Raw genomic sequence first — 26414 nt, 5'->3', positions numbered from 1 at the left:
CCGGTTGGATGAGGATTTCTTTGGGACCTTGTTGCTGCATTCCCATCCACCCCACCCTGACGCGGCATATTTGAGAATGGAGGCTACCGGGTACACCCAGGATTGTGCTGGGAGGGTCGAGGGACCCTCCCGGTCACGGGAAACAAGCTGGGGTGAGTGTCGCAGCCTGTGGGGTGACTAGCAGGAAATGGCATGCGAAGCGCATCATTTCGACTTTTTTTTTTTTAATGCATCCCCCCATTTCGACTTTTGACGCTGACTGTACTCATTCCCCGAATGACCGCCGCAAGGGGGAGGGGGTCGGGGAGAGAAAAACCTTGTGAAATGGAAGAAAAGAGACCTGAGAAACTAAAGCCGCAGGCGGCGTGGGGGGGTGGGGGGAAAGAATGACCGGAGTTGTAGTGAAACCGGCAGCTACGGCGAGCCGGGAAGCCGCTGGAAGGGGAAGAGGCTGGGCTTAAAGAACCTGCTGCGGGTTGTAGACAAAGGCGGCTTGGGAGGCAGAGGCCGGGGCGGGATCAGTCGCTACTATCACCCTGGGGAGAGCGCCAGCGGCTGGACTCCCGCGTGGAAACCCGGGAAATTCACCAGCCCTCCCTTCAGGGCAGGAATGCCCGGAGTATGCACCAAGCTAAGAACCCAGAGGGAAAAAGTAAGTTTGGGAGAGGACTTAACCGATCTTGACGGTCTTTGAACCCTCAACTCCTCTTGGAGGCATGCCTTCACCGATGCGTTCCCTCTTCATCATTTCTGTCTCTTGTGTCATCGTTTTCATCGTGTTTTGTGTGTTCAACTTTGGGGGAGAGCAAGGCTTCCAGAGGCTAAATAACTCAGACACTTGGGTGCTGACTCAGGTTTGCACATCCCTTATCAAAGACAAAACACCGTTACTTTGGAGAAACAAACTCATGATGTATGAGAAGTCTTCCTGCGAGGCGTACCTGACCCAAAGCCACTACATCACGGCACCCTTATCAAAGGAAGAAGCCGAGTTTCGTTTGGCATATATCATGGTCATCCATCACAACTTCGACACCTTTGCGAGGCTCTTCAGGGCTATTTACATGCCTCAGAATGTCTACTGTGTTCATGTGGATGAGAAAGCGACAGTTGAATTTAAAGACTCAGTGGAGCAGTTACTGAGCTGCTTCCCAAATGCTTTTCTGGCTTCCAAGATGGAGCCCGTGGTCTATGGTGGGATTTCCAGGCTCCAGGCTGACCTGAACTGCATCAAAGATCTTGCAGCTTCGGAGGTTCCCTGGAAATACGCCCTCAACACCTGTGGGCAAGATTTCCCCCTGAAAACCAACAGGGAGATCGTTCAGTATCTGAAGGGATTTAAAGGGAAAAACATCACCCCCGGGGTGCTGCCCCCAGCTCACGCAGTTGGGCGGACTAAGTATGTCCACCGGGAGCACCTGGGCAAAGAGCTTTCCTATGTGATAAGAACCACAGCCTTGAAGCCGCCTCCTCCCCACAATCTCACCATCTACTTTGGCTCTGCCTATGTGGCCCTGTCCAGAGAGTTTACCAACTTTGTTCTCCACGACCCACGGGCCCTTGACTTGCTCCAGTGGTCCAAAGACACCTTCAGTCCGGATGAACATTTCTGGGTGACGCTCAATAGGATTCCAGGTATGTGGGATTCCCTATTTCACGTGAAGGCGACATTCTGTACTTGAAAGGGCTTTTTGAGAGCCTGCACCTTTTTGATTAGGAGATAAAAGCTGAAGTGTGTGGTTTTCACCTGAATTCTTTCTAAACCCTGAAAGAATTGATGTTCTTTAGGTGACAATTCAGTAGTCTAACCAAGCCAAACATTGGTGGTATTGATCTGCAGTTGGTCTTGTTCTCTTGCATTTAGCATCTTATTAAATCTTTACCGCAGTCAGGATGAATTGCACCCCATCCCTGCTGGTGATTTTCTTCTCCCCAGATTTGTCAGACTTGCTGTAACCCCAGGGCCATTGGCTTGGCCACTCCCCTGCCCATTCCTAGATTCCCCCTTATCAGCCAGATGTCATCAACTCTGAGAAGCTGAACTGATCATCCCTCTCTTTTCCTTCAGAGATTTTTATCATCTTCTGGAATTATTAAATCTACTTTTTTGAATGCGTTTGTTTTTGGCCTTCTTCGCATTAGCTCCATGAAGCAGGTCATTTTCTATTTTGTTACCTGCTGTATCCTCTATGCAAAGAACACATGGTAAATGCTCAATAAAAAAATGAATGAATGAATGGCAAAGCATGAGGCTTTACTGCGGTGCCACAGCTGTCTCCCTAAGACCCAGTGGGCAGAGAAATATTTGGACTCATGCATGTACCACATCATTTTAAAAATATATTTATTTCTAACTTCAGATAAATAATGAGATTCCAGGAGAAGCTTTTTCCTTTCTCATCAGAGCAGTTCTACCTGTGCTAATGGACCAGACCATTGATTTTTAAAACTAAATAAAACATGATAGGATTTCTTCTGAAGGAAACAGCATGCTTTGCACTCACTGAAAAATACAAAATGGATCTCTGATGAACTTGACAGCATTATTATAGCTAGAGAAAAGCAATCATTGTTCTGGTTTTTGGGGGGCTGCCAAGTTGGAAACGCTGGTAGATGCTCTTAGGCTGCAGGGCAAGGCCTGCTGGGCAATAAACATGCCAGCATTCTCTGGAAAACGCCGTGTTTGGTCTCTGAGTCCCAGGGTGACTGGCTGGGGAACAGGGCTCGCTCCCATCAGTGCACACTCCGTGTCCGGACCTCCCTCTTCCAGGGCCTCCGCCTTGTCACCTTTTACATGTTGTTTCCATCTTGAGTGTCTAAGTGGGGAACATAAGGTACTGAGAGGCTGGTTTTCATATTTAAATATTTATTCCCTTTGTGTTTTCACTATCCCCTTGAGATTTATAATGGTTTGATTCTAGGCACGTGGTTCCGGAGATATCATGCTGAGATGAAGGCAGCTGTAACTTCACAAAAGCCTAAACTGTAGGAAAAACATGGGTTTGGGTTAGTGTTAAATGTCTGTGTTTGCTTAGCAGAAGGATGGTTAGTCTTACCAATGTCAAATCAACTTAAGAAAATCAAGGAAAAAATAATCTTTCACCGCCCTTCTCCCGCCCCCTTTTTTTCCCCTTAGTCCCCCTCTCCTTTCCAGCCCTGGTGAAATGAAGGCAGGAGGCTGAGAATGATATACCTCGACAGGCTCGGGATACAAGACCATTTTTGCTGTAGGTTCGTGGGGTAGCTCCCTGCCTTCTGCCCTCTCTTGGTGACTGGATGGTAGTGGTGGTGGTTTAGCCACTAAGCCGTGTCTAACTTGTGACTCCGTGGACTGTAGCCTGCCAGGCTCTTCTGTCCAAGGGATTTTCCACAAAAGTCGTATCTTGGAACCTCCTATCTCCCCAGCTACAAAATAAAAGACCCAATAGGCAAGACCTTTTTTTTTTGTTCCTATATATGCCTTTTTTTTTTTTTTTGCAGAGGGCACAATACTCAGAACCACATAAACACATAGCAGGGAGCTGTTGAGAACTTGTAGAAAGGCCGAGATACTGGTGAGTCTAGACTCCCTCAGTCTTGCTGCCCCTTAGCCTTGGCAAGTGCACGTCATCACCCCTGCGGGAAACTGGAGGTGAGAGCTTCACTATGAGGACCATCAGTGATCTGATTCTTCAAGGGATGCCTTTCAGAATAATGTGCCACTTCCCAGGGGCTTGCTGCCTTCCTCTCTTCCATTCCGGGTGGTATCCCGGTTCAGGGAGCCAGCAGGAGGATATCCTGCCCATAGGTGGGCCCTTCCCGAATCACAGGTGCCAAAGAAAGTAAGCCGTCATGTGCTCTGGCCCAAGTGCTGGACGCCCCCTTCTTCAAAGGCGATGCCAGTGCTCCAGTCTCTCCAGTGGTTTTCCAGTTGAGCGTTCTCTGTGATTTAGGATAGAGTGCGGGAGCCTGATTCTTAATTATCAGGCACCCTTTGACCATATCAGCTCTTCCCTTCTCCATGTCAGTTTCAAAGGGAAAAGTCCTTCGATAAACAGCATAAACATCCTTCTCCAAGTTCAGATGGTGCTTTTCCTTGCCTCCCTCAAAGTTCCCTTCTGTCTGTCCTAAACACCCTAAAAGATCTTTTTTTAGGTAGCTATTTATTTACCTCCTTGGCTGTGCCAGGTCTTAGTGGCGACCCTTGGAATCTTTAGTTGTGGCTTTCGAACTCTTACTTGTGGCAGGTTGGCTCTAGTTCCCTGACCAGGGATCGAACCTGGGCGCCCTGCATTGAAAGTGCAGAAGAGTCTTAGCCACCGGACCACCAGGGAAGTCCCGCTAAATATCCTAAAGTGTTTGTGTTAGAAAGACCCTGCATAGGCATATCGTGCTCCCTGAAACACCTAAAAAGGACTAAGACCATGAACATCACTAGGATCCTGTTCCTGAATGGTATCAGAAGACTAAAGGAGAACAGTTTAAGATGAGTGACTCTGTGAAAGTATATTCATTGAGGTAGGACTGAGTTGCATATCCTCACACTGCTTTTTTTTTTTTTCATGTTGTCTTTCTATTGAGACAATGAATTCCTTCTTGGTTTCCAACACTTAGGTTTTCTCCAACTGTGTTAGAATGTGCTGGCCAGGCCAGAGAGAGCCCCAGGGGAGCCTGGTCTCACATCCTTCTTTGGGGGAGGCCAGCAAGAGTGGCTCTCATTCCATCCTGTGGGGCTGTGTACAGATGGATTATCTAGATTTCTACCTTCTGGCCACATTCTCAAAGGAAACCCTTCAGGAGCACGCATTTCTCTGACTCATGCTGTAGAGCGAGGGGTTTAGGGTGAGCCTGAGGCTCTAACCTGTGCCCCCGGTCTGAATTCTGGTTCATGCTGATGTTTCCCAACTTCTCCAGTCTTTGTTATCACTGCCGTCACCTGAAGAAAAGCTTTTTCTGGTTATTCTGGGTATTCCTTAGCATTATCTTTGGTTTGTCTGCCCCAGGGCGGAGGCCAGAGACCGTTGAGACGTTTTAAGTCTTATGTGGTTGTTGAGTATCTGCAGAAGCCACTGCTGGTCACAGTCCCTTCCACAAGAAGCTCAGTTGTCTTGCCCCACCTTACAGTAGATCTAACGAAAACCTAAAACTAGACTTCCCTAGCGCCAAGGGACAGGGGAGCCTGGTGGGCTGCCATCTATGGGGTCGCACAGAGTCGGACACGACTGAAGCGACTTAGCAGCAGCAGCAGCAGCAGCAGCAGCAGCGGTCCAGTGGCTAAGACCCTGCCTTACGGTGCAGGGGCCATGGGTTCGATCCCTGGTCTGGAAATGAAGATCCTGTGCACCACAGCTAAGGAACCTGCATGTCGCAGCCAAAAAAAAAAACAAAACAAAACAGGCTTAGAATAGTTTAAGAGAAAAAGAAAAGGCGGAACTGCTCCATGCTTTGGCTTCAGCTCCTTTCCCACCCCCTCCCTGTTCTTTTGGATTTTTGCTCATCGTTCCTCTGACCTTTCTCATGCCATGAGGCTTTTCTTCCACTAGAATGTTTTCATTTGCCTTTTCCTCTTTCCATTTCGTATACTTTTTTTTTTTTAAGCCCCTTTGTCAAATAGATTACCTCAACCTCAGAAATGACCACATTTCCTCATTTTTCAGTCCTAAAAATGGCGTGTTTCTTACTTTGGTTTATTTTGCTTTTTTGACTTTGAGTTTTATTTATATGTGGACTTTCTTTGGGTGTGTGTTTTGACTCTTTGAAGTGCATGTGACAGAAATGCAACTCAAAGTTGCTTAAACAAACACAGCGGGACTTACCGGATCACGCCAATAGAACTGAGGTGTCCAAGGAGGGCCTCCAAGTAAAGCTAGACCAAGGCTTGGACAGTGTATTTGGGACTCATACACCAGAGACCTCTCTGTAAGGTGACCAGTTGTCCCTGTGTGCCCAAGTCTGAGGGAGCATCTTGGGCATGGGACTTTCTATGCTAAAGCCAGAAAAGTCCCAGTTTGGTCTGAGATGGTCACTCTGTCTCTGAGTTGATGTTTTTCAGTTTTTCCATCCCCACATGGTGTCAGAGAGACTCTACAGTAGCCCCAAGTGTTTGTTTCTCACAGCTGGCCCCCCTGGGAGAAAAGAAAGGTTTTTATTCCTGACAGTCCCAGCAGCAGCTCGGGGAGTCATCAGAGTAGCCGTGTAGCATAGATGTTGAGGCTGGACCCGGGAGCCAGACCGACTGCTCTGCCATTTACAAGGCAGGTAACTGGACAAGTTACCTAAATGTGGGCGCCTCAGTTCCCCCATCTGTAAAATGGAGGAAATAATGATATTTATGTCAGATCTGTGAGGCTTCAATGAGTTTGGCCAGTGCCCAGCACATATTTTGACTGTTCATTTTTTTTATTGTTGTTACTGTTATTATTATCATATTCTTCACCTGTAATATAGATATTCATTCAGTAAATTTATTTTATTGATATATAGTTGGTTTACAATGTTGTATTAGTTTCAGGTATATAGCAAAGTGATTCACTTATACATTGCTAAGTCACTTCAGTCGTGTCCAACTCTGTGCGAACCTAGAGACGGCAGCCCACCAGGCTCCCCCGTCCCTGGGATTCTCCAGGCAAGAACAATGGAGTGGGGTGCCATTGTCTTCTCTGTCACTTATACATACATATATATATATATATCCCTTTCAGATTATTTCCCCTTAAAAGTTATTACAAAATATCGAGTAGAGTTTACTGTGCTATACAGCAGATCCTTATGGATTCTCTATCTTTTCAGATGTTTATTTGTTTATTTGGTTGCCCCAGGCCGTAGTTGCGGCGCATGGGATCTTTAGTTGTGGCATTCAGAATCTAGTTTCCTGACCAGAGATCAAACCCTGGCCCCCTGCATGGGTGCACGGAATCTTAGCCACTGGACCAGCAGAGGAGTCCTGGTTATCTATTTTATGCATTGGAGAAGGAAATGGCAACCCACTCCAGTGTTCTTGCCTGGAGAATCCCAGGGATGGAGGAGCCTGGTGGGCTGCCGTCCCTGGGGTCGCACAGAGCCGGACACGACGGAAGCGACTTAGCAGCAGCAGCAGCAGCAGTGTGTCTGTGGGCTTCCTTGGTGGCTCAGATGGGAAAGAATTTGCCTGCAATGCAGGAGACCCAGATTCAACCCCTGGGTTGGGAAGATCCCCTGGAAAAGGGAATGGCAACAACCCACTCCAGTATTCTTGCCCGGAGAATCCCATGGAGAGAGGAGCCTGGCGGGCTACAGTCCCATGAGGTAGCAAAGAGTCGAACAAGACTGAGCGAAGACTGGAGGGGAGTGTGTCTCTGTTAGTTGCAAACTCATAATTTATCCCTCTCCCCACCGTACTGAGCACTTGGACACTGTGCTGAGTCTGAATGTAATAGTGAGTAAGTATATTCTAGGCTTCCCTGGTGGCTCAGATGGTAAAGAATCTCTCTGCAATGCAGAAAACCTGGGTTCTATCCCTGGGTCAGGAAGATTCCCAGGAGAAGGGACTCCTACCCTTCTTCCTACCCACTCCAGTGTTCTTGCCTGGAGAATCCCACGGACAGAGGAGCCTGGTGGGCTGTAGGCCATGGGGTCACAAAAGAGTCGGACATGACTGAGCGACTATCGCCTTTACTTTCAAGTATATAATAGTGAGTAACAGATAAGGCCCCTCCTTTCATGGAATATTCTAGAAGTAGGAGACAGACAATAAAAAGTAGACTGATAAGATAATCAGAGACTCCAAGCGCGATGAAGGAAATGAGCAGGCTGACCCAGGAAGGGACCAACCTCTTGGTGAAAGCAGATGTGAACTGCAGCTCCAAAGTGAGGAGGGCCGTGGGAACGAGTAGGGGGTTCCCGGTAGGGGGGTGAGGGCTTGCAGAGACCCCGAGGTGAGCACGGGTTCCACATGCCCAGGAGCCAGAAAAGCAGCCAGTGTGGCTGGGCCCGAAGGACCGAGGGTGAGAGCTGGACCCAGCTTGACGTGGGCGAGGCCCTAGCGTGAAGGTCACGGGGGAAACTTGACCTGGCAGCGCCCATTCATAGGGTTATTGGCAGCGGAGGCAGGGGCTTGGGTCCTGCCAGGGACCAAGTGAACGGTCCATGAGTGGGGTCTGGCTGTCGGCCTCCTTTCCAAGTCCAGTGCCATCACCCCTCTCTGCTTATCTCTCTCCGACGATAGTCTAACTTCCTTTCCTAACAACTTCCCCTGATGCCATTCTCAGCCTGCTTTAATCCATCCTCCAGAGATGGAATGACCTTGATAAAAGCACATCGGTCCTGTGACCATGTCTCTCTCCTTAGATGCTAGGCATGGATCCCCGTTACCGAAGCATGACACTGCAGCCCTTCTGCTGGAAGGGGGCTCATTGCCGGGTGGCCCCCTTGACCTTCGAAGGGCTCAGCTTCCCTGCCTTGACTCTTGCCGGTCCCCTCCACCAGGAGGCTCTAGAAGGCTCTGCCTCCCTCTCCCTCCTCTGATTGGCCTGTGCTTTTCTTCAAAGACTCAGCTTAGAGTCACATTCTCTAGAGAGCCTTTCCTGATGCTCGCTCCGATGGACTCCATCCCCCTGTATCCCATGTACTGTGAGTCTTGTGGTGCTGCGTCTATGTTCCGAGAGGCCCTGGGAGACTGACCTTCGAGGGAAGAACCGGCATCTGCCAATTTCTTTTTTCCTTATTCCCTGTACAATGACTGGCAAACGAGCAATGGAGTCCCGGCTCCTCAGAGTCACTTAACTTTCGCAAACTCAACTAGATTCTCTCTCTCTGTCTCTCTCACACACACACATGTGCACACACACAGTGTATGTAAGTTTAAATGGTCATCCCTCCCCTGCCCACCATTCCACACAATGAGTCTAGGGTCCACAGGTGGATTCTGCTTATTCTCGCGAGGGGGTCTTGGTTTTCGGGGCTCACCGACCTTAAAGAGACAGTGTGATCTCATGACTCGGCTCCTCAGCTAAAGCCAAGCTGTCCATCTGGTGCTCGTAAGAAGTCACTCTCTGGACACAGATTCAAGGGAGAATGTGCCGTGCTGGAATTATGGAGACTGTGGCTTCTTCCCAGGGCCTTCCTCCAGAGGAATTCTGACTGCACGCTGTCTTCCCCGTACCTGTCGACTTTGAAACCCAGCCTATCTGTGATATGCCTGCCTTCTCTAAATGTTTGTTGAGTTTATTTATTGGCTAGGAATTGGCAAGGTCAGGGCCCAAATTCAAATCATCCTACTTCTAATTTAGGGTTCTGGCTCCAATCCTCAGTGCATCATATATAATCGCTCTTTTCGAAAAGTTGTTCTTACTCCTAAAAGGCAGACAGAGAGATACAAGTGCCACGAAGAAATGATTGTCTGAAGCCAGCAGTCTTTGGACAATACTTTGTCACACAGAACTTTGAGCGATGGCTTCCACCTTCGGAAAAAGTTGCCATGTGTGTTAGAAGGCATTGCTTTTATAATCCCTCTTTGGAAATGTATTTAAGTGGATTCCATTCTTTTCATATTCTTGGTCACTGACTACTGAACTGAGACTTGGATAATAGTTGATTGAGAGCCACTCAACTCTCAGTTGAAATGTAGTCTCAGTGAAATGTAGAACTGGGGAGAGTTTAGGTCTCAGTAAACATCCCTCGAGCGTCTTTACCAGGTTTGCTTTTTGGCTCTTGCTGTTCCATCTTCCTTGGTGACCTCCTCGGCCTCCAAGCTCAACCCCATTCTGTCCTGATGAATCACAAGTCTCCACTGTGTTCCCCAGGCCCTGTCTGCGTTCCTCCCAGGCCTTTGGGTATCTATTCCCGAGGCGCCCACTGGCCCTTGCTCACACCTCCCCATTTTGTTGCCTACTTCTCACAGCCCCCTTCCTGAGAACCCCAGGCACCGCCATCCTCCAAGTCCGCTGACGTCTCTTCCAGCCCCCAGCCCTAATCAGCACATTCCATGTGCTCTGCGTGTGCCCAGTAAGCATCACCATTGTGGGCCCATCATTACTGCTCTGACTCCAGCCTGTGGTGCCCACCTCTCGAGATAATCTTTAGACCCATCAATGTGGTGTCTCTGGCGCACAAGTCTCCCTCTTCAAGTCATTCTAACACTCCTGACATATTTTTCTTTGAAGAATAACTTCTCAGTTCAGAAGCCTCAGTGACATTCAACAACAGCTTCCTGAATTATTCAATCCAATCCTCTCAACATAGGACGTTGGATGTTGGACGTTTGCAAAGCCCTGTGGAACGCCACATCAATGTCACTGATTAATTAATTCCCAAGGCGGCCTTCCCTGAAAGGGACACTCCAGAAAAACCATGCTTTGTGTTTCTGCCTTTGCTACTTTTCTTCCTCTTTCCTTGAGTCATCCTCTTTGATTTCTCCTGTTTACATCATGGCCTGAATATGTCTACATTCAAGGCCTTGTCACATGGGAAATGTTCATTGATTTTTGGTCTCAATTTTGTAAACCTCTGTTGTAACTCCTTTATGTCATTCTATCGTCTTCTTTGCCCTGTAACTGTGAACATGGATATCATATTGCCCTGACAACTACTATCTCTTTGGGGTCTTTTATATTTTTGGCAGCTCAACATAGGGAGCATCCAGTGGAATAAGAATAAATATTTACTGAATTGAATCAAATGGAAATAATGTTTTATATGCTCATCAGCACTGCTGCCAACTCAGCTTCAAATCAGCCACCCTCTCTGTCACCACACAGAGACACACAACACGCACACAGAGTCTAGATCCCTTTGCCAGATCTTACTGGGTCAGCTTCAGACCACGTCTTCTAGCACATTCAGGCTAGCACATTCAGGTTTTCTGGGAATTTTCCTGAAGTCCTTCTTCCCCTGGTCAACAGCAACAGGCCTGTTCTCCCTCTCTCTGTTTTTCCAAAGCAGCCGGTTCGTCTTGGGAAGGCTGCTCAACGCCAAGTTCTTCCTGGGGGCACCAGTTCAAGCCAGACTGTGCTCCAATCCACGGTCCGCTATCTGTGAACTTAACCAGTGGCCACCTAAGTCTGCACCAAAGAAATACAAAGAGCAGACTAATAGCAGAAAACCCTACTTTAAAGACCAGATCTGGGTTTGTAAAGGGCTGTTGCTTTGGGCAACAGCCCTGTACAAAGAAAATGACCCTGCTAAGATTTTTAGGGATTTTTTTTCCCCCTGGATCTTAGAGTGAACAAATCTGCAGTCTTAGAAAGCAATATGCAAAGCAGCAGTTATAGGGAATTTCATGTGTGGCATGGAGTGGTTAAAAACAAAAACCAGAAAACAAAAACAAAAACAAAAACCAGGGATTTCCCTGGTGGTCCAGTGGCTAAGACTCCGCACTCCCAATTCAGGGGACCTGGGTTCAATCCCTGGTCAGGGAACTAGATCCTACATGCCATCTAAGACTGGATGTAGCCAAATACATAAATAAATATTAAAAAAAAAAAAAACAAAAACAAACCTACACACCAGCAGTTATATTATTTTTCTAACCAACCATTTCTCCTTTTCTTTCATATGCATTACATTTATTTTCATCACTACATCATTATTGATTGTTTGACTTTAATCTGTTTAGATCAAGAATGATATGAAAGAATGCTGATTGAACTTAAGGTAAAGAAAGCAAACATTCTTAGCCTTTTTTTTTTTTTTTTGAGATGAACATGGATCATACCATTTAATGCAGACCCAAGGCCTTGCATTTTTTGGAGGTAGGGATTACTTCCATTACAGATTCTTTTCATGTAGATCATAAAAATACAATGCATTGTGATGATCACAATTCAAAAATTACATGCTGCAGTTCATATTAACACTGACAGCTCCTCATAGAGAAAAAGAAAATTAAATTTTCTTGGCCTAACTAACCAGTTCTTAATGTGATTTCTCAATGCCTGTCTTTCATGCTCTCACCTGAACAGTATGTGACATTCTTTTTGACCTGCTTTAGACAAAGCCATGAGTAGAAGGTTTTTTCCAAATGTTGTGCTAAGTCACTTCAGTTGTGTCCGAGTTTTTGTGACCCTATGGACTGTAGCCTGCCAGACTCCTCTGTCCATGGGATTTCCCAAGCAAGAATACTGGAGTAGAATTCCTCCTCCAGGGGATCTTCCCAACCCAGGAACTGAACCTGAGTCTCCTGTGTCCCTTACATTGGCAGGCAGATTCTTCACCACTAGCGCCACCTGGGGACGGGCTCAGATGGTTGTGGCACACGGGCTTAGTCGCTCCTAGGCATATGGAATCTTCTGGGACCCTGCATTGGCAGGCGGATTCTTAGCCACTGTACCTCCAGGGAAGTCCTAAGTGTATTCTTACTGGTTCGCTCTTACTCTGCATCACTCTGTGCTCGAGCCACAGTGGCCTGAGGATACGTGTGGGAGCTCACATAGTTTTTCTGCACTGTAGTTTGCAAACTTTTGATGGTCTGCTTGTGCCTCTCACCCAGACCAATGATTTCAACATTTCCTCTCCCTCCATCAGTTCAGTTCAGTCGCTCAGTTGTGTCCGACTCTGCGACCCCAGGGACTGCAGCACGCCTGGCTTCCCTGCCCATCACCACCTCCCGGAGCTTGCTCAAACTCATGTCCGTCGAGTCGGTGATGCCATCCAACTGTCTCATCCTCTGTCATCCCCTTCTCCTGCCTTCAGTCTTTCCCACCATCAGGGTCTTTTCCAATAAGTTGGCTCTTTGCATCAGGTGGCCAAAGTATTGGAGCTTCAGCTTCAGCGTCAGTCCTTCCAAGGAATATTCAGGACTGATCTTTAGGATGGACTAGTTTGATCTCCCTCCATACTGATCAGCTGTTGAACATTCTCTGTTTGATATATCATTCAGCAGTGAGGGCTTAGGACCGATGATATCTAGGATAGCAAAGACATTTTTGTTTGCCCAGGACTTTCTCACTTTTAGCACTAAAAAAAAAAAATCCCTTGTGCTGGGAAATTCCTTAGTCCTGGGCAAACTGGACAATTGGTTATCCTAAGTACTGCCCTTAAACATTCCCTCTTGTCTTTCCGATGCCCAAGGCATCTTGGGACTGAGAATTAGTGCCCTAGGTATTTATGTTCCACTGATCATTTACTCGGTGGGGGCGGGGGGAAGAAAGGTAACCAAAACTACTCCATTACATAGGTTACAAAACATTTAAGACACACTGAAGGGTAGTAACCCAAACTACACCATCAGCCCTGAGATCCCTAACCAAAGGAGACCAGGGCTGAGCCTACCCTGCTTATAACAATTTTCCCTGTTTTTGAGGAGAAAAAATTGAGTTCAAGGATATCCTTTAAAAGGATGGATTGCTAAATAGAAAATTTGAATGGAAAACCGTTTTAGGGCTTCCCTGGTGTCTCAGTAGTAAAGAATCCACCTGCCAGTGCAGGAGACACGGGTTTGATCCCTGATCAGGGAAGATCCCACATGCTGCGGATCAACTAAGCCTTGTGTGCCACGGCTACTGAGCCTTTGCTCTAGAGCCCGGGAGCCACAGCTACTGAAGCCTGCACACCCTGGAGCCGGTGCTCTGCAGCCAGAGAAGCCATCGCAATGAGAAGCCTGCACACTGCAATTGGAGACTAGACCCCGCGTGCCGCAGCTAGAGAAAGCCCAAGCAGCAGTGAAGACCCGGCACAGCCAAAAATAAATAAATGCATTAAATTATATTTAAAAAAAGAAAACCACTTTAACCAGTGGGAGAACCAAGGGTGAGGATTTTCTTCTATTGAATTCAGACACAGGACATATCCTGAAGGCAAATTTTATCCAGCTTTCATTTCTAGGAAAGTAAAAGAAACATCTGCTTGTGGGGATTCAGCCAAGCCACTCTGGCCCGACCAGCAGTCTAAACTCAAGTAAGCGACAGGTTCTGTGGGAAAGAGGCTAGTTCGATAGTGGGTTCAATGAACTGAAAGCGAGGCAAGAATTTAATAGGGCTATTAAAGCTAGAAGTTGGAGGAAGCCACTGGCTACCCCTATTTTAAGACGGTTTTGTTTTCATTTATTCGAAAATGTTTAGAAGAAAGAGAGTGTCTTCAAGATACAGATTGTTGGTAGCAGCTGAATGATAAGATATTATCTCTTAGTAGAAATATCTCCTTGCAACTTCAACATTCAAAAATATGGGAGTGGAGGAGTTTGGTGGATGAGAAGGGTACCAGAAGTATGTCCAGATTTGAACAGAGGCAAAGTCTTCTCATGAATTTTTTTTCTCAGAGCAGACACTTAGAAACAGAGAAAAGTTGCATAGAAAGACAAATAGTCACCAATTCTGTCCCTTGAGATTTAGTGGAATTGAGCCAAAGATCAAATACGTGTGAGTTTGGTTTTTGCTTTTGTTTTGGCTTGGAAAACTGGAATTAAATCTAGGCAACTAACCACTAGAGGGAAAGAAATTGGCTGCCCCAAAGAGGCTGCCAGAGAAGTAGAAAAAAAAGTAATGTGATCTTAGAAGAATAAGGGTAAGCTGGAGTGATGTTATGTGGAATAGTATAGAAAAATACAGGAGCCTTCCAAGCCGGATTGACTTTCATAGACTTCCTATGATTCCTTTTTGAATATTCGGCATCAAAGGTACAGTGATCCCAAGAAACTCTCTGAGGGTCATATTGTAAACAGCTGAACCAGATTTAAACCCTGCTCCAAAGCCTGGGTCTTCACCAGCATGCTGTGTCACAACATTTTACAGGGTGCACCAGCCCGCTCGGTCTCTAAGTAGAGGCTGCAACTATACTTCAAGAGGCTGCAACTGGGGGACTTCCCTGGTGGCCCAGGGGCTAAGACTGTGAGCTTCCAACGCAAGGGGCCTGGGTTCAATCCCTGGTCAGGGAACTAGATCCTTCATGCCGTGACTAACACCCAGTGCAGCCAAATAAATTAAGAAAAAAGAGAGGAAGAGGGTCTGCAATTGGGAATAAAGAGCAGTTCCCTCACTGTGGGATACAGGAGAGGGCTGCAGAGGCTGGCTCTGCCTATGATAACCACAGCCTTTATGGCGCCCCCCTGTCCTTTGGGGTCTTTTAGGGCTTCCCAGGTGGTGCTAGTGGTAAAGGATCCGCCTGCCAATGCTGGAGACATGGGTTCGATGCCTGGTGGGGAAGAAACGCTGAAAGAGGAAATGGCAACCCACTCCACTATTCTTGCCTGGAGAATCCCCATGGGCCGAGGAGCCTGGCAGGCTATAGTTCATGGAGTGGTAAAGAGTTGGACATGACTGAGCGACTAAGCAAAGATGAAGAATCGCTCGTCAAGCCCTGCAGCTCTGCCTCATGAGAGGTATCGGAAGGTGGATGGACACTTCAGGCTCTGTGTGAACCACGTTTGGCAACAGAGAGAGATGCTAGAAGATTTGTTGAGTACACCTTCTGTGCAAGGTATCACTCTAAGCTCTTTTTGTGTACTAAGCTGTTAAGATCTCTTTGGAACGCTGTGAGGTCGGTGTTCCTAGTATCTCCGTTTTATAGAAGAAAGGAGACAGGCACGTAGGCCCAGTGTACTTTTAACCCTGATGGGGCGTGTTGGGCATTCAGGCAGGTACAAGAATGACCAACAGTATCCTTTTTCCTCATTTCGCATTTCTTCATCTGGAAAGTAATTATGAAGACTCTGATATTACAAAATACAGGCCTGGAGGAACTTGATTATGATCTGGAAAAGAAATGAGCCAAGAACATACAACCTGTGGGCTAAATCTGACCTATTTTTATACTGACTACAAGCTAAGAATGATTTTGCATTTTTAAAGGATTGTAAAATAAATTTTAAAAACCTATTTTATGACTTGAAAATAATATGAGATGGAGATATCAGTGTCCATGGATAAAGTTTTGGCAGGACACAGACACATGCTGTTGTGGCTGCTTTCAGAACACAGTCTAGGGTTGACTGGTTACCTCAGAAGCCAAACAACTCACAAACCTAAAATGCTTACTATCTGGCCCTTCACAGAAAAAGTACTGACTTCTGCTATAGAAGCCTGTGACAGACAAGTTTTGGCAGATTTGTGAGTTTCCTGGGTAATTTAGAACCTGCCCTTTTGTGTGCAAAATGGTTAAACTAAAAAAAAAACAAACCCTAATTTGAATAAGCATATTTCAGAAATGCCTTTTTAAATAGACTATGCAAAATATATATACACGAATATATTGATGTATTTCTATTTCACTAAATGTTAGTCCTCTGTTTTCAACCCCAAACTGCTACGTTCGTTGGCCTGCACACTTTTCAAGCCTTTTCATTAACTGATTTGATAATTTTATTTATTTTTAAACATTTATTTATTTATTTGGCTGCATTGGGTCTTCGTTGTGGCCCCAGAGATCTTGGTTGCATCAAGCAGATCTTTATGGCACACAGATTCTCTCGGTGCTTCATGCAGGCTCAGCAGCCGTGGTAGCTGTGGTACTCGGGCTTAGCTGCCCTGCAGCGTGTGGGATCTTAGTTCCCCAACCAGGAATCAAACCCACATCCCCTGCATTGCAAGCCAGAGTCTTAAGCACTGAACCACTAGGGAATTCCCTTATTTGATCATTTTAAATACTGTACAGATGCCAGTCATTCTTTAATCGAATGATCTTGAAATGTTTGTGGAGTTTTTCTTTCTTTTTAAATTGAAATTCAGTTTTGCAATATTGCGTTAATATCAAGTGTACACCAATGTGACTCAGTTATATATGTGTCATATATGTATTCATAATTTTATTTTTCAGGTTGTTTTCCATTATAGGTTATTACAAGGCATTGAATATAGTTCCCTGTGCTACACAGTACATCCTTGCTGTTTATCTGTTTTATATATAGCAGTGTGTACCTATTAATCCTTACTTATCTCTCTCCTTTCCCCTTTGGTAACCGTAAGTTTGTTTGCTATGTCCATGAGTCCGTTTCTGTTTTGTATATAGATTCACTGTATTAATTTTTAGATCCACAGGTAAATGATATGTTTGCCTTCCTTACCTCACTTACTCTCCAAGTAGACTTACTCTCCAAGTCTACTCATGGTGCTGCCGATGGTCATACGTTGCCCTTTTTCATGGCTGAGTAATACTCCATTGGTCGTACGTCGCCCTTTTTCATGGCTGAGTAATACTCCATTGGTCGTACGTCGCCCTTTTTCATGGCTGAGTAATACTCCATTGGTCGTCCGTCGCCCTTTTTCATGGCTGAGTAATACTCCATTGTATCCCTAAACCAGTCATCTGTTGACGGCTGTTCAGGTTGCTTTTGTTCCTTCACTGTTGTAAGGTGTGCTGCCGTGAACATTGGGGTGTGTGTATCTTTTTCGTATTTGTCTTCATTTTTTCTGGATATATGCTCAGGAGTGCGGTTACTGGGTCATATGGTACCTCTATTTGTAGTTTTTTATGGAAACTTTTGGAGTTTTTCTTGAACCTACTTCACGCTGAGTCTCTCGCCTATTGCTGACCAAAGGATGCCCAGTCTAACTGTTCTACATCCCTCTTCTAATTTGTGACTTCTTACCTGTTTAGTTCTAAGAAAGTGTGTTAGGATTGTGTCTAAACTAAGAGAGAATAAACTAAGCCTCAAGAGAGATTCAAATACATGAGCTCTGATGCTTCAACCGAAGGTGAAAGATGGCATTGTGGGGGCTGATGCAGTCTTCAGGTGCTTGTGTGTCCGTTCACTTGGGTCTTAAAAATTTGTTAATTACTTGATAACATTTAAAGAGTTTGGATTTTTTTAAATATAAAATTCAGATTTCTCCCTCCTCTTAAAACATTTGCAGAGCTGGCAGCATTGGCCCCATGACCCTACATGTTACTCAGTGCTGGCTGTGAAGGTGGCTCTTGTTCAGTCTCAAAGTCGTTTCCAACCCTTTGCAACACCACGGAATGCAGCACGGCAGCCTTCCCTGTCCTTCAGTATCTCCTGGAGTTTGCTCAAATTCACATCTGTTGAGTCAGTGACTATGCCATCCAATCATCTCATCCTCTGCTGCCCCCTTCTCCTCTTGCCCTCAATCTTTCCCAGCATCAGGATCTTTTCCAATAAGTTGGCTCATCACATCAGATGGCCAAAGTACTGGAGCTTCAGCTTCAGCATCAGTCCTTCCAGTGAATATTCAGGACTGATTTCCTTTAGGATTGATCTCCTTGCTGTCCAGGGGACTCTCAAGGGTCTTCTCCAGAACAGTTCGAAAGCTGTAGGTGGGGCAAGAACTAACGATTCTACCACTGTCCCCACCTTCTTTCAGCCTCCCTGACACCATGGCCAAGCGTTAGCTGCCGCTCAGAAATTCACTAGCCCTGTTTTTCTTGCCCTTCACCAGCTTTACCTACTTTTTTTTGTTTTAACTTTTTTCACTTACCTGTCTGTACACATTCAGGTGTATGAATCCAGCCTTGATGTTTGATCTTTATTTTGGTTGCCAGGAGACCTTTTCAGGTTTACTTTCTGGGTTTTGATGTGGTTGAAGTGTTTGAGGTTGTCAGACTGACACAGCTCAAGCCTTGGGTGGGAAGCAGGATGGTGTGACCTTGGTGGACGTGAGAGCGCCCAACAGAAAAACAACAAAAAAAAAAACATTGCCTTGATGCAGTAGCCAGTACTTGTGCTGAAAAAGAGCAGGAGAGCTGTAAGGACTTGAGAACAGATCAGGCCCAGGCTGTGATCCTGCCCGAGCAAGAAGGCATTCATGTTTTACCTCTGAGAGCCCAGCTGGGGTGGACACACAGCTCAAATGAGGTTAACGAGAACTGAAGCTGTCGGGGGAAGCACACCGACTGAAACCGCCCACCCTGGCCAGGCACCATCGCAATTATTTGCATGAGTTATTTTACAACAGGAGGTCTTGGTAAGGAGCACGGAACTAACAAGCCACTGCCCTCCCGAAGAGTTCAGGAAGGATCAAAAGGAGACGTCATGTGTCCTAACACCTCCCAGAATCCTTCTCGCTGGCGTCCATCTTGGCTGAGCAATGTGTGCGCCACCGGGAAGGACCCTGAGTCAGAATGATTGGCCAAAAACAACCCAGAAACTAATGCCATCACCATAAAACCCAAGACTGTGAGCCACGTGGCAGAGCAGTTGTCCTGTGTCCCCTTCCCCTGGTGCTCTCCACCCAGGCACCCCTTCCCAACAAAGTCTCTTCCTTTGTTCAGCACATGTGTCTCCTCAGACAATACATCTCCAAGTGTTAGACAAGAGCCCACTCTCGGGCCCTGAAGGGCTCCCCTTCTTGCAACAGAGCCCTGCCTAGCCTTTTTTGTTTTGATGTTTGAGCAGATCTCACTGTGTCATCAGTGGCTATCTCCTTGTGCTTGCTGTCTCCTTGATTGTGACCATAAACATATCCTGCGGGCAGAGAGAGGCAGGGAGTGATACAGAATGTCCACCTGACGACAGTTTTCAATATGTTAAGCCAACCAGAGGGAAGAGAACAGATATCCTGTCCTGGTTGCACGTTATTAGCTTAGCCTGTCCAATTACTTGCTGGAAGAAAATGCCTGTTCAGTTGCCTCAGATACCAGGCAAACAAACCTCCTGCTGGGCCAACCATTACAAAAGGCACCGCACTCTAATCTCTGGCTGTTCCTCTGCTGCTCCTGCTGCTAAGTTGCTTCAGTTGTGTCCAACTCTGTGCGACCCTATGGACAGCAGCCCACCAGGCTCCTCTGTCCACAGGATTCTCCAGGCAAGATTACTGAAGTGGGTTGCCATTTCCTTCTCCGGCTTTTCTTCTAACTCCTTGTAAAGAAGGACAGACTGTAGAACGGGGTTTTGGATCCTATTATTTTGAACTGTTAGTCACATTGCACCCCCTTCTCATCTGCAAACTGCTTTGATAAATCATGATTAAAGATTTGTTGAGTTTGTTTTGGCTTGGCATGGACCAGAGCTCCATGTTGTAGGATGGAGGATCAAGGCAAAGAGAGGGGGAAAACCAACTGAACCTACAGTTGTTCCCGGTGAATTTCTTGCCTCACCCAGAAAGAATTCAAAGATGAAGTGATAGGTAAAAAGTGGACTTATTTAGAGATAAATACACCATAGGCAGAGTGTCAGTTCAGTTCAGTTCAGTCACTCAGTCGTGTCCGACTCTTTGCGACCCCATGAACCGCAGCACACCAGGCCTCCCTGTCCATCACCAACTCCCGGAGTTCACTCAGACTCACGTCCATCCAGTCAGTGATGCCATCCAGCCATCTCATCCTCTGTCGTCCCCTTCTCCTCCTGCCCCCAATCCCTCCCAGCATCAGTCTTTTCCAATGAGTCAACTCTTCGCATGATGTGGCCAAAGTATTGGAGCTTCAGCTTTAGCATCATTCCTTCCAAAGAAATCCCAGGGCTGATCTCCTTCAGAATGGACTGGTTGGATCTCCTTGCAGTCTAAGGGACTCTCAAGAGTCTTCTTCAACACCACAGTTCAAAAGCATCAATTCTTTGGCACTCAGTTTTCTTCATAGTCCAACTCTCACATCCATACATGACCACTGGAAAAACCATAGCCTTGACTAGACAGACTTTTGTTGGCAAAGTGATGTCTCTGCTTTTTAATGTGCTATCTAGGTTGGGCATAACTTTCCTTCTAAGGAGTAAGCGTCTTTTAATTTCATGGCTGCAGTCACCATTTGCGGTGATTTTGGAGCCCCGAAAAATAAAGTCTGACACTGTTTCCACTGTTTCCCCATCTATTTCCCATGAAGTGATGGGACCAGATGCCATGATCTTCGTTTTCTGAATGTTGAGCTTTAAGCCAACTTTTTCACTCTCCTCTTTCACTTTCATCAAGAGGCTTTTGAGTTCCTCTTCACTTTCTGCCATAAGGGTGGTATCATCTGCATATCTGAGGTTATTGATATTTCTCCCAGCAATCTTGATTCCAGCTTGTGCTTCTTCCAGCCCAGCATTTCTCATGATGTACTCTGCATATAAGTTAAATAAACAGGGTGACAATATACAGCCTTGACGTACCCCTTTTCCTATTTTGAACCAGTCTGTTTATTCCATGTCCAGCTCTAACTGTTGCTTCTTGACCTGCATATAGGTTTCTCAAGAGGCAGGTCAGGTGGTCTGGTATTCCCATCTCTTTCAGAATTTTCCACAGTTTATTGTGATCCATACAGTCAAAGGCTTTGGCATAGTCAATAAAGCAGAAATAGATGTTTTTCTGGAACTCTCTTGCTTTTTCAGTGATCCAGCGGATGTTGGCAATTTGATCTCTGGTTCCTCTGCCTTTTCTAAAACCAGCTTGAACATCAGGAAGTTCACAGTTCACGTATTGCTGAAGCCTGGCTTGGAGAATTTTGAGCATGACTTTACTAGCGTGTGAGATGAGTGCAATTGTGCGGTAGTTTGAGCATTCTTTGGCATTGCCTTTCTTTGGGATTGGAATGAAAACTGACCTTTTCCAGTCCTGTGGCCACTGCTGAGTTTTCCAAATTTGCTGGAATATTGAGTGCAGCACTTTCACAGCATCATCTTTTAGGTTTGAAATAGCTCAGCCTCCCCTTAGTCCTGCCATTATTCTTTGAAGAAAAGGGTGTGTCTCTAACAAGAAGTAAGAATGAAGGAATATCAAGACGTGAAAGCAGACCATTCAGTACTTTCCTTCTTACACCTACAGTTCTACTGTCCCCAGTCTCAGGGTAAAGGGAGATTTCAGTGGGGAAAGAAAATAGTGAAAAACATGTAACGTTCACTTTTTGGAGTGGCAATAAGTCAAACCATTTGAAAGCTCTACGAAGGTAAATGTTTTTCATTTCCATTACTGAGAACAGAAGTCCAAATATCAGTTCCTTAACAGGGTCAGAAATGTTGACTATTTTTCAAAAAGCAAACAAAAGCAACAAGACTTGCTAATGCTTATTGAACATAAACAAACAGATACATAAACCCTAGATGAGAGCTATCTCACTCACTGTTCTTAAGAACCCTGTGAAATAGGAAGTACTGTTATTTCCATGTGGAAAACAAAGAACCTGATGCTTAGAGAGGTTAAGTGTAACTCCACCCTGCTCATACAGCCGGTCACTGAACAGCTGGGATTTGACAATGATTAGACTGGCTTTGCCTTTTAGGCCAGGGAGCTGCAGAATTAAGACTTTGGATTCTATCCAGCTGCATAACTTTGGGAAAAATATTTTTGTTAGCCTTAATCTCCTGGTCTGTAAAATATAGAATTGTGTTGGGTGATCTTTAAGATTCCTGCCAGCTTTTTGGGTCTCTCTCCAAGTCAATATGCATCAAGTTGACTGAAAAAAAATGGCACAACCTAAAAGTTGAGAATTATGTGTTTGTTTTTTTTTTTAAGAACACTAATTTATTTACGTATTTATTTATTTGGCTATGTTGGGTCTCAGTTGCAGCACTCAGGTTCCAGAGCATGGGGGTTTCAGTAGTTGAGGCCAGTGGGCTCAGTTGCTTCAACCAGGAGGGATCTTAGCTCCCCGACCAGGGATAGAAGCTGAGCAAGTCCCTTGCACTGCAAAGCGGATTCTTAACCTCTGGACCAGCGGGAAGTCCTGAGACTTCTTTTATTGGGCAGACATTCTGAGGACTTCAAGCCTGGCATTGCTCTGAAGAGATAAAGGAGGAGCCAGGATACATAGAAGTTTTTTTATCACAAAGACCAGGAAGTAGGCACCTCAAAAGATGACTGTTAATGAAAGAAAACCAGACATCTCAGGTTAATGAATTTAGCACTTTTCTATTTCTAGAAAGATGCAAGAGTCCGGGCTCAGTGAAATCACCCTTTGATATGCCCGTCAGCTCTCCATGACCAGTATCCGGTGCTTTGTCATCCCCAGCCTCCTGACTGCAGCGATTGATGGTGGCTTGATGGCAGGCATCCTGTGTTTCCATCCTGAGTCCCCTCAGGACTCACCCCCATGTGTGGGGAAAGGGGGGTGGGAGGCGGCTGTCATTTGATGGCGGAAACATCCTTTGTTGACTGAGACGGCAGGTGACATTTTTCATTCTCAGTCACATCCAGGCCACCATTGCCATTCATCAGTCCAGCAAACCATAGGCAGCTGAGGGGTGGGGTGGGAGTGGAGGGGGACGGGTAGAGCACGGGATTGCAGACGTGTCTTCCTAACAGAAGCAGCTGCTCAGCTCCCATGTCACGCCGAGACAGGCAAGATTGTTGAGTGACTGCAGAAGGGAGGTGGGAGCAGGGCCGCTTTCAGCTCCCGTGGCTGCCAGAGTTAATCTCTTAGTTGGCTCAGTAACTTTCCCCCAGGAGCATCCTTACCACCTGCCTTGAACGCACTCCACGTCTGCTGAGTGCTGGAGGCACCTGGCTCAGGTGAGCTATGAGGAGGCATCTGTCATGTGACCAGACCTGCTGAGCTGCTGTCCCTGGCTTCCCTGAACTGCACTGAAGGAGACTTCCAGAAATTTGCCTCAGTCCCGAAGCCTTTGTTCTCTCTTCAGAGTAAGGAAGTAGGAGAGGGGCTGGGTGGAGAGGCGACTCTTCCGAGCTCTCTAAAGTGACCTGCAGCCTGAGGAAGTCAGGCTGTTAAAGAGACCTAGTGGCTACCACACGTGCTAGATAATACTGTGTCAACAGCTCCAGTTATCTAAAGCTCTGTGTGAAATGGGAACCAGCCTTTGCTCTCTGGGAACAAGCTATCACCTTTCTCCCAGGCAGGCGGAACTAAAGTGCGTTTCATTTATGCCTGCACGCCAACTCTTGAATATCAAGTCACTCCTCGCTTCCTTCTGACCTCATCCTCTGCCCTTGAAAGTGTAATTCATTTTTTCCTCTACCCATGGGCATATATATGCTACGTAACATCATCAGAAACTGATTTAATTCAGGGAACACCATCAGATTTTTTTTTTCCTCCAGTAATCTTCTACTTAGGCATGTTGCAAGGGGTTTTTTTCTTATCTGTGTCTGTCTTATATGCCCAGAGGTAGAGATAACACTGAAATGAAATAAAGTGGCAGAGACCAAGAAAGAGAAATAAACCCGAGGAGGAGAAGTCCACAGGCAGCAGTTTAGCAGCTTGGCGGGGCGAGCCAGAAAAAGGAGAACCACTTAACTTGAAAAGGAAGGGGAAAGCGTGAGAAGGGAGGTCAGGCCACACAGAGTGGATGGAGGGGGGTGGAGTGAGGCCCAGGAAACAGCCCAGGTGAAGGGAGCTGGCACTCCAGACTGAATGCAGTTTCCTAAGATCCACTGGCGTCGTGTATGCAAATGAGAAGGGCTTCCCGGAGCTGCCCTGAGCCAGGCGCCTTCTGCCAGCAGCCAGGTGGCACCACGGAGGCCAGAAGCCCAGGGCGCTTTAAGAAGCATCTCTGGCCGTTGCCAGGAGAGGATGGACAGCACCCAGAAGCAGAGAGTAAATGAGGATTAAAGAACCCGGCAGAAGGAAGCCAGCCCGCTTGAGAAGCTATTGAAATTCCAAGATTGGCAAAAGAAGTTAGTTCCACCTCTTCACTCTTGTTTCAGGAACCGATTGTTTCTCAGTCTTTCGAGAGCGATTTCTTCCCCAGGGAAGTGAAAATAATGAACTTCTGGAAGTATTGGTTTTTTACTTTCATGGGAGTTAGTGTGGTTATTTTTATGATCTTTTACAGTGGTCAGTTAAGCCAACCGAGAAGTCACAGGAATAGTTCCATTGAAAGGGACTTGGAGATACACGCCTGTAAGAATGCCTTAGATGAGAAGTCAATCTTTTTGTGGGAAAAGACATTGATGTCCCCCATGGGAAGTGTCCCTTGCAAGGACTACCTGATCCAGAATCACTATATCACAAGGCCTTTGTCGAAAGAAGAAGCCGAGTTCCCTTTGGCATATGTCATGGTCATCCATAAGGACTTTAATACTTTTGAAAGACTCTTCAGGGCCGTCTACATGCCCCAGAATGTCTACTGCGTTCACGTGGATGAGAAAGCCACAGTTCACTTTAAGAAGTCTGTATGGCAGCTGCTGAGTTGCTTCAAGAATGCTTTTCTTGCTTCAAAGATGGAGCCTGTGGTCTACGCAGGAATTTCCAGGCTCCAGGCTGATCTGAACTGCCTGGAAGACCTTTTAGCTTCTGAAGTTCCATGGAAATACTCCATCAACACCTGTGGGCAAGATTTCCCCCTGAAAACCAACAGGGAGATCGTTCAGCATCTCAAAGGATTTAAAGGGAAAAACATCACCCCCGGGGTGCTGCCTCCTGACCACGCAGTAAAGCGGACTCGATATGTCTACCGGGAGCACTTGGGCAGAGGTGGCTCTTTTATGAAAAATACCGGTATTTTGAAAACCTCACCTCCCCACCGGTTGACCATCTACTTTGGCACTGCCTACGTGGCCCTCACCAGAGAGTTTGTGAAGTTTGTCTTCCAAGACCGAAGGGCCATTGATCTGCTCCAGTGGTCCAAAGATACCTATTCTCCCGATGAACATTTCTGGGTGACTCTTAATAGGATCCCAGGTGGGTATGAACTTCCATCCCTGGTTTTTTTTTTTTTTTCACTTATCCATAGATTGAGTTTGCTAACATTCGGCTCTTCTTTGAAATTATTTGGGAAAAATAAATAAATGCCTGGAAAGCGATTAGTCAGCTTGCTTTTTAGTGGCAGCTCTACTGTCTTATTCGGAGAAGGCAATGGCACCCCATTCCAGTATTCTTGCCTGGAAAATCTCATGGAGGGAGGAGCCTGGTGGGCTGCAGTCCCTGGGGTCGCTAAGAGTCGCACACGACTGAAGCAACTTAGCAGCAGCAGCAGCTAGTGTCTTATGGGCCTCCCTGGTGGCTAAAATGGTGAAGAAATGTGCCCACCGTGCAGGAGACTCGGGTTTGATCACTGCCTTGGGAAGATCCCCTAAAGGGGAGGAATGGCAACCCACTCGAATATTCTTATCTGGAGAATCCCATGGACAGAGGAGCCTGGCGGGCTAAAGTCCCTGGGGTCCCAAAGAGTCAGACACGACTGAGTGACACACACACACACACTACCACCTTATAACTGTGCTGTACAGTGATCTAAGAAATATGCCAATTTCCTGGAGCGCTGGCAAAACTGCCTTTGAAGGTGTGTCACACAGTTCCTCACCTTGAGCTCAGTCTTTTGAATGAATGCCTTTCATAGTCCTTGATAAGAACAGTTGTGACATCATGAGACTGGCTTTGAATAAGCATCCTATGAATTGAAATCAGTGGTATTTCTCTTAGAGGCTGCTGCACAGTATTATACTGATGCTCAAAGTTCACGGGGCTGTTCCATCTTTGGAGGTTTACAAATTATCACTCTGGCTTGAACATCTCTAGTCTCAGACCTGACCAGGTGTCCAGGTCTCAACTCACTTGGTTCAGTAAATCTACTCTGATATTTTATTTCCTGGGAGAGTGAGTCACAGTGAGTTGAAACATGCGGAGAGACATTCTGGCTGGAGCTGACCCCAGGTCACTTGTCAATTGTTAAGTCCCATTTTCTTATTAGAAATTGCCCTTTGCAG

General features: G+C 46.3%; 3 protein-coding genes across 5 annotated transcripts in view; all 3 read left to right on the top strand.

Moving 5' to 3' along the window:
- Window positions 1-24678, top strand: part of LOC147347766 (N-acetyllactosaminide beta-1,6-N-acetylglucosaminyl-transferase-like) — a 57700-nt gene extending 33022 nt beyond the window's left edge. The window contains exon 2 of the mRNA XM_086370352.1: window positions 24542-24678. Within this exon, the coding sequence (XP_086226478.1) occupies window positions 24542-24552 (11 nt within the window). The 3' untranslated portion in view covers window positions 24553-24678. The remainder of the gene's footprint in view (window positions 1-24541) is intronic.
- On the top strand, window positions 37-24567 carry LOC147347767 (N-acetyllactosaminide beta-1,6-N-acetylglucosaminyl-transferase-like). Of its 2 annotated transcripts, XM_086370351.1 has the most exons (2): window positions 37-1635; window positions 24542-24567. In XM_086370351.1, the coding sequence occupies exons 1-2, from the start codon at window positions 717-719 to the stop codon at window positions 24550-24552; spliced, it is 930 nt and encodes a 309-aa protein (XP_086226477.1). In that variant the 5' UTR covers window positions 37-716; the 3' UTR covers window positions 24553-24567. The 2 variants fall into 2 exon arrangements, with proteins under 2 accessions (XP_086226477.1, XP_086226476.1); XM_086370350.1 differs by lacking the exon at window positions 24542-24567 and having other exon boundaries at window positions 37-1697.
- LOC147347765 (N-acetyllactosaminide beta-1,6-N-acetylglucosaminyl-transferase-like) overlaps window positions 24339-26414 on the top strand; it is a 38191-nt gene continuing 36115 nt past the window's right edge. Inside the window, exon 1 of one of the 2 annotated variants that reach the window (XM_086370342.1) lies at window positions 24339-25389. In XM_086370342.1, coding sequence (XP_086226468.1) covers window positions 24471-25389 — 919 coding nt within the window. In that variant the 5' untranslated portion in view covers window positions 24339-24470. The remainder of the gene's footprint in view (window positions 25390-26414) is intronic. The other variant, XM_086370343.1, reaches the window with a different exon arrangement.

Source organism: Bos grunniens, chromosome 23 (assembly GCF_055505025.1).
Source record: "Bos grunniens cultivar Pamir isolate PY7600 chromosome 23, Bosgru_T2T1.0, whole genome shotgun sequence".
NCBI classification, from domain to species: domain Eukaryota; kingdom Metazoa; phylum Chordata; class Mammalia; order Artiodactyla; family Bovidae; genus Bos; species Bos grunniens.
This window is presented reverse-complemented; position numbering and strand designations above follow the sequence as displayed.